Below are 8,104 nucleotides of genomic sequence, written 5' to 3'. Positions count from 1 at the left end.
AAATTTTTTGGTTGTTATTGGGATAACGTTGTGAGCTTACGTTATGTTAACAAAATATTCAAAATTCTGCCTCTTTACTATTATAAAAATAAATAAATAAAATAAATAAAAATCGTTTATTTCGGACAAAGTCCATAGAATGACAAAAAATGAATGAATGATGATAAAAGACTTCCTCTTTAACAATATCCCTTATTTTTTTATTACTTTTCTTCTTACTTTCCAGGACATTCAAAATGACGTCATCGCTCCTTCTTCTGTGCTGCCTGGTGTCGTTGTCATCAGCAGCTGTGAAGCTCCAGGAGATGTTCTCATGGAACGTTCTAGACTGGGCGTATCCTGATGAGCAGACGAAGCTGATGGCCATCAGTTCCGGGGAGCTGATCCCGGAGAACGCGCTACCTGTCGGCATTGAGAGATGGGGGAACAAACTCTTCGTGAGCGTCCCTAGGTGGCGACCAGGTTAGTTTTTATAACACTCTTTAGTTAGTCCATCTTCTTCTTCTTCTATCGTGTGGGTTGTGAGGTGGAGTACCAACCTCATCAACCCTGGTGTCAGGGTTACTATTGAGCCGCCAAAGACCCCTAACATAGCTCATGTAATGACTACTTACATCAGTAAGTAGTAACCGGGATCAACGGCTTAACGTGCCTTCCGAAGCACGGATCATCTTACTTTCGGACAATCCGGTGAACAGTCTGTAATGTTCTAAAAGCAAACTAGGGACCACAAAGTAGTTTTTGTAATTTGTCCACACCGGGAATCGAACCCAAGACCTCTGGATCTTGAGCCCAACGCTCGACCACTGGACCACGGAGGTCATTTAAAATAATAATACGGGGTGTTAGTGTCATCTTGACGAATATTTTGATTCAAACCATAATTATTCTGAATTGATATCAAGTGGAATTTCCCGTCGCAAAAGTGTAGAACTGAATATAATTTAAAAAAAACCACTAACATCTTTATGAATATTCCGACAGGAAATTGCACTTGATATCAACTCAGAATCATGGTTTGAATCATCCCCCTCGGTATTTATTACGGTGTCACTAACACTCATACGCACTTTTATGACTACCAATACGTAAGTGGTAACATCGTAGCGAATACTGAGGAGGGTGCAGCTCATTATTTTGAGATAATAATAAGTAGAATTTTACACGGCAAAAGTATAAAATTGAAAATAAAAAAAAAGAAAACAAAAAAAAAATATGCCTTGAAAAATTCCACTTGATATTAACTCAGAATCATGATTTGAATCATCCCCTTCAGTATTTGTTACGGTGTTACTTTTGAGACTTTAACGAGGCTTTGGCGAGGAGCGGGTGCATATACTACGCGTATGCGTACGCTACGCGTTATATTTTACGCTTAATACACCTTTGTCTACGCCTAACACACACACAGTTGGTTCGACCATTATAGACTGCCATATAGCTCACCACCTATCTTCTCCTATTTATATGAAGAGAAGAGAAGTTATGGTCATACAGAAAGCTCGGTGAGGCGTAGGTAGGCTTCACAGCTGCTGATGATAACGACACCATGCAGCACAAAAGAAGGAGTTCACCTTGCGAGGGATGTACGAATATCACTAACTACCCGAATTGCGATATAGTCGTCACCTTATGTTATGTTATGTTATGCCTACCCCTTCGGGGGAAACAGACGCGATGTTATATCATTTTAAAGTAATATATTTTTTCAATTGTAAATATCGTATAGCTAAAATTATATTTGGTGTGTTGACGTCAACAACTTCACCCCAATTTTGGCAATGGCCTTCTCCATTATTTTCCATTATTCTATCTTAGGAAGTCAACAAAAAATACATTATCATTTCCAAAACTATGGAATACCAATTTAGCCATGGCTGATTACCTATCTACCTACTGTGAGGTTCATTAATCCATCTTAGGACAAAAATATCAGCCAAGTTGCAAACAATTTCGAGAATCGACAGTGACTTCTTACGCCAGTAATGATAATACCTACTAAATAAAAAATACTTATGCCATATACTTTATTTTTTAACAAGAACTAGAAAGAAAGAAAGAAAAAAAGAAAGAAAGAAGAAAGAAAGAAGAAGAAAGAAAGAAAGAAAAAGAAAGAAAGAAAAAAAAAAAAAAAAAAAGAAAAAAAGAAAGAAAGAAAGAAAAAACAAAAACACATTTATTATTTTAGGACACCACAGTAATGGAATGGAATTCGGTCACAAGTCAAACAGATGTAACCATATAAGTAGTTTCATTTGCATAAGATTCATTTGCATATTGAAATAATTTTATCACTTAAATCCCAGTCTAGTATGCCTACATACGGCATTGCGTATTTTTACACGCAATAAGTCAGCTTAGACCTTTTAGAGTACCGCAACATTGATAACAAATCCCTTCTTTTTTTACTTTATATAGGGCCAAATCTTCAGGTTAGGTAACCTGCGGACCCTGTGAAAAATGGGACAATGCTAGAGAGATGATGATGATGATTATAGGGCACCAAACTAAAGTTAAAATGGTTATGATATAACAAATAATAAACATACATACACATACATACATAAAGTCACGCCTATTTCCCACCGGGGTAAGCAGAGTCTATAGAATTCCATTTACTTCGATCCTAATACACTCCTCTTGCCTCCTCCACATTCATCAATCGCTTCATACACGCATGCCGGTACAGAGTAGATCGAACTTAAACCTTTTCTAAGGACATCTCCAATTTGGTCAACAAAGAATAAATATTCCTATTTTTAAACAACTTTCACAGAATGCATATATCTCACTATGTTTATTTCCATAGCCTCTGCTCATCCTGGTGGGAAATAAGCGTGAGTTTATGTATGTATAGGTATGATGAAGGTTAAGACGGAGAGAGATTTGTGAGTTCAAAACTATTTACTTGAGATGTCTTGTATTTTTGTACGGAACACACTAAAAATAATTCTTACTAGACTATTTATCATACTCCAGTGTCAACACGTTCGCGGCTAAACGAGCCTGAACACGTTTATCATAGTATATGAGGTCATAAACCATAATGGCATTGAGAAAAAAAAATAGTATAAGTAACACGCCCACAATTATATTCTGTCATTCACTTTTACGATAGGTAACTGACCTTGACAAAGCTCCCATATGCGTACGAAAGTGTAACTTTACGGCTCTACGGTCAAAATTTCGTAATGATAATGAATATTATAATTTGATTGACAGTTTGCTTTATGTAATCACGTACACCAAATTAACTAGCTAATTAATTAACTTAATCATAAGGAATGAATAATAAATAATAATAACGTATTTACTTATTCAGTAAATTCAATCCGTCAATGTACCTAATTAAGGTCAACTTATTTGTATATCGATTCACATATCACAGTGAACTTAAGGAGCCATCGCTTTACGTCTAACCTTTTTTTGACGTGACGTAAACTCACGCCTATTTCCCACCGGGTAAGCAGATACTATAGAATTCATTTTTCATCATTCCCATTTTCATTTTTTTCAATTTTTCCATTTTTTTGACGTGACTTATTGTACAACTGCCATTTATAAAAAAAAAATACAAAGTTTATTAGGATATACATAGCGTAACGAAACCAATTAATTAGCACCTCGCTCCTCCCTATAATTATTCCGCCAGGTTAGAATTACGACCAATTATCCTGTTCCTTTTCTATTCATGTTTATCGCTCCGCATTGCGCTTGCGTAGGTATAGGTACCGCTATTGCACTAATAAAATTCTTCACAAGTAAGTCAAAAAATAGACCCTAATTGCGTTCCTGAGTGAGTTCATCTTCTGTCGTGTGGGTTGTGAGGTGGAGAACCAACCTCATCAACCCTGGTGTCAGGGTTATTATTGTGCCGCCAAAGTCCCCTGACATGGCTCATGTAACGACTACGTACTTACATCAGTAAGTAGTAGTGGGTTCATTACAATGAAGGACGGAAAAAATATAGATGGCAAAAAATTATCTAATGGCAGAGGCATATATAAAAATAATTGTTGCTTGATATTTGTATCAGATACGTATAGAATTATGTTGCTACCTTTATTGCTTCTCTTTATTTTGACCAGAATAATAATGGGTGGAAGATGTGTTGTACACCATTTACACCCAGAAACAAAGATAAAAGATGATGCATTATATCTGTTATCCATGAAATTAGAAGGTTAAACGTAGGCAAATCTGTAGAGCGTCACCTACCTTTTTTTGGGGAATATAGCCTGAAAAGTCCCTTCTTCTCTTCTTCTATCGTGTGGGTTGTGAGGTGGATTACCAACCTCATCAACACTGGTGTCAGGGTTACTATTGAGCCGCCAAAGGCCCCTGACACGACTACGACTCATGTAACGACTACGTACTTACATCAGTAAGTAGTAACCGGGACCAACGGCTTGACGTGTCTTCCGAAGCACGGATCGTCTTACTTTAGGACAATCAGATGATCAGCCTGTAATGTCCTAACCAAACTAGGGATCACAAAGTGTTTTTTGTGATATATCCACACCGGGATTCGACCCTGGGACCTCCGGATCGTGAGACCAAGGCTCAACCACTGGACTACGGAGGCTGGCTATTTATGTTTATATTATGCTTATGTTTAGGACAAGTAGAACATTAAGAAAAACCACATTCGATTTTACATACACACACACACACACACACACACACACACACGTTTGTTTTCATATTTATTTTTCTTTATTGTTTACTTATAATACGATGTAGGTATACTTCAGGCTTTTGGTACCAACAAGTACTTATGGATATGGAGGAGCGTGACCTTCTGACACAGGTGTTTCACACTTACTAGGAGGTCACAACTGCAAATATTATTATGTACCATCTCTGTTAAAGAAATAAATATTTTTGATTTTTTTTTGATTTTTTTTTTTTTTGATTTTTATTAACGGTTCTCGATATTAGTCCGCGTCTGAACACACATCAAGAGTTGCTTTTATTGATAATCTTGAATGTGACTCCGATCTTATGATAAAGATTAGAGTCAAACATAAACTGGATGATGATGATGATGAACATTATTATCCACTCCACATAAGTAAAGACTAAAGCAATACGTAAATCAGTCGCAGTATTACAAGACATTATCTGGATTATGCGCCATCAATCATTGCGCTGGCGCAGCTCGCATGCAGTAAAGTTAACGTATAGAACATGCAACAGTTTATCGTAGATTATAACATCTAGGACAGACGGAACTATGTACCAATTGTCTACTAAGCTCGGGCAGAATCATACATAATATTTATTTTATCGGAAAAAAGATGTGCATCGCGTCTATTTGTTTTTCTTTTTTAATAATAATACCATAGACATGGCCGCTTACTATGGGTCTCGTGAGGAGGCTCGGTGTCGCTCAGCGGGCAATGGAGAGAGCTATGCTCGATATTTCCCTGCTCGATCGAATCAGAAATGAGGAGATCCGCAGGAGAACTAAAGACACCGACATAGCTCGGAGAATTGCAAAGCTGAAGTGGCAGTGGGCAGGACACATAGCGAGGAGAACCGATGGCCGATGGGGCGGAAAGGTTCTGGAGTGGCGACCACGTGTCGGACGACGCTCAGTGGGTAGGCCCGCTACAAGGTGGACCGACGATCTGGTGAAGGTCGCGGGAAACCGCTGGATGCGAGCAGCGCAGGACCGATCGTCGTGGAGATCCTTGGGGGAGGCCTATGCCCAGCAGTGGGCGCCATACGGCTGATGATGACCATAGACCAAGAGTTACATTAAGTCACACTACAGAGTTATATTTTTATTTGTCTTAAATAAGTATTTCTCTTTTTCGAATATTCATACATTAACGTAACATAGGCCCACGACTATATCCTAATTGGGGTAGTCAAAGGTACATCCATTGCAAATTACTACGTTAGAAAGACACCATCTCAAGCTAGTCAGTTACGACTTGCTAGCGAAGATAAATCGCTGTACGCCTACTGATTTTTATTACCTAAGCTATGTGTTTATCAAACATAAAAACTTCTTCCAGGTATTCCCGCGACTTTGAACTACATACCTCTTGATGGGCCCCAACACGATCCATCACCAAAGCTGATTCCATACCCCAGCTGGGCTGCCAACGAGCTCGGCAACTGCGCTAGTGGACTGACAACCGTCTACAGAATTAAAGCTGACCAATGCAACCGACTCTGGGTCTTGGACGTCGGCACATATGGCTGTAAGTTTCCATATTTTATACATATCAAACGTATTATTCTGGAAGTCCATTTGTCATTTTAAAATGTGGGTCTGGCCTGAAAGATTATATTATTAAAAGATGCTTTCGACTTATTACGGTAAAGGTGTTCTGTTATGTAATTAATGATTGTCTTTTTGTGATTACAGATGACAATGCAACGAACGTCTGCCCTTACAGTTTAAGTGTGTATGATCTCAATACCGACAGACGTATCCGAAGATATGTGTTCCGCCCTGAAGACATAGTGCCCACAACGTTCATCGCCAACATTGCCCTTGACATCGGCAAATCCTGCGACGACGCCTTTGCATACTTCTCCGATGAACTGGGCTACGGTCTTATTGCTTATTCATGGGAATTAAATAAGTCTTGGAGATTCAGCCACGATTTCTTCAGACCAGACCCTCTTCGTGGTGACTTCAACATTGGCGGTCTCAATTTCCAATGGGGAGCAGAAGGTATATTCGGTATCACGGCTTCTCCAATTGGTGCTGATGGATATAGGAATCTTTACTTCAGTCCTCTCGCCAGCCACATAGAGTTCGCTGTCTCAACCCGCATCTTGAGGAATGAAACTGCCGTCTCCGGATCTTACCATGACTTTAAAGTTGTGGGAACACGGGGCCCCAACAGCCACACCACGTCGCATGTTATGTCAGAACGAGGCATTGAATTATTCAATCTGATCGATCAAAATGCTATAGGTTGTTGGAATTCTGCTCTCCAGTACAAACCACAAAATATTGCAGTAGTCGAAAAAGATGACATTGGACTAATCTTCCCTTGCGACGTGAAAATTGTTGAAGAGAGAGAGGTTTGGGTGTTGTCGGATCGCATGTCTCAGTTTTTGGAATCCGAATACGGTCTTGATTACAGTGATATCAACTTCAGGATATACACAGGCTCCCTTCATGACTTAATAGCTGGAACTGTTTGTGAACCTCCTGCATTGTCGACTCCACCACAGTTCCTTCCGCCAACAGCGGTTGGTCCTGTGACGTATTACGACTCTCGCTTCGGGCCCGTGCCTCCATCACCTCAGATTTACACTCAGCCGCAAGCTCCAAGGCCATACAACCCTCAAGTGCCTCAGCTGGTACCGAAGGTGACCAGTTATCTAAATTTCCAGCCTGCTCCTGCTGTCCCACAGAGAGTAGGAAAAAACAACGTAGTTAAAAACTCCTTTTGGCTTAGGCACAATTATGCAGTAAATGAATATTAATAGCAATATTATAACAAAATACATTAAAAATATTTAGTGTAAGCTGTTGATTGTAGGAACATAAATTACTAAGACAACTAAATATTAGGTAGAAGTGTATAAGTGTATTTTTCGATACACCTTCACACTTTTGCAAAGGATGAAACAGTTGCAGAACTTGCTATAATTATTATAGTTTTGTATCTGCTGGTTTAAAACTATACCTTTCAATACCTTTAGAAAATAACATTGTGTATTGCTTAATTATTCAAATTATTTATAAGTACACTGTACATAATGCGTGAGGTTTGTAATGACAGAATGGAATGCTGTGTGTTGTAGTATTGCTCTCTGTATTTGCTCTTTTTCTTATAAGTTTCCTTTTATTATTTACGTGCCAGGTTGTTTTTAAATTTACATAATATGTTAATAAAATATTTAAAATTCACATCAGCTTTTGATTGCACTGCAAATACCAACTTACTAGTATATCTAAAATTATCAAATCTAGGTCAAAATTCTTATATTATTTGTAGAAATTATCATAATTTTTATACTCAGAGTCCTAATTTAGTAAAGCATTATTAGGGGTTGCAATTGAATTTCTTATTTGGACTTCAGATAACAAAATATAAAAAATAAGCTCGCGACTATATATTCCTAATTA

At 38.4% G+C, this 8,104-nt stretch overlaps 1 protein-coding gene across 1 annotated transcript; it reads left to right on the top strand.

The window, feature by feature from the left end:
* Positions 1-236: 236 nt before the first annotated feature.
* Positions 237-7,458, top strand: LOC126366456 (protein yellow). The gene is made up of 3 exons (XM_050009564.1): positions 237-462; positions 6,027-6,215; positions 6,383-7,458. Exons 1-3 carry the CDS (start codon positions 237-239, stop codon positions 7,456-7,458), a joined length of 1,491 nt encoding a protein of 496 aa, XP_049865521.1.
* Positions 7,459-8,104: the final 646 nt, after the last annotated feature.

This window comes from Pectinophora gossypiella, chromosome 4 (genome assembly GCF_024362695.1).
Source record: "Pectinophora gossypiella chromosome 4, ilPecGoss1.1, whole genome shotgun sequence".
NCBI lineage: Eukaryota > Metazoa > Arthropoda > Insecta > Lepidoptera > Gelechiidae > Pectinophora > Pectinophora gossypiella.
This window is presented reverse-complemented; position numbering and strand designations above follow the sequence as displayed.

Coding starts and splice junctions, on each gene's coding strand:
- LOC126366456 (XM_050009564.1), top strand. CDS start 237: ATGACGTCATCGCTCCTTCTTCTGTGCTGCCTGGTGTCGTTGTCATCA. Junction 463..6,026: donor CGTCCCTAGGTGGCGACCAG/GTTAGTTTTTAT, acceptor AACTTCTTCCAG/GTATTCCCGCGACTTTGAAC. Junction 6,216..6,382: donor GGACGTCGGCACATATGGCT/GTAAGTTTCCAT, acceptor TTGTGATTACAG/ATGACAATGCAACGAACGTC.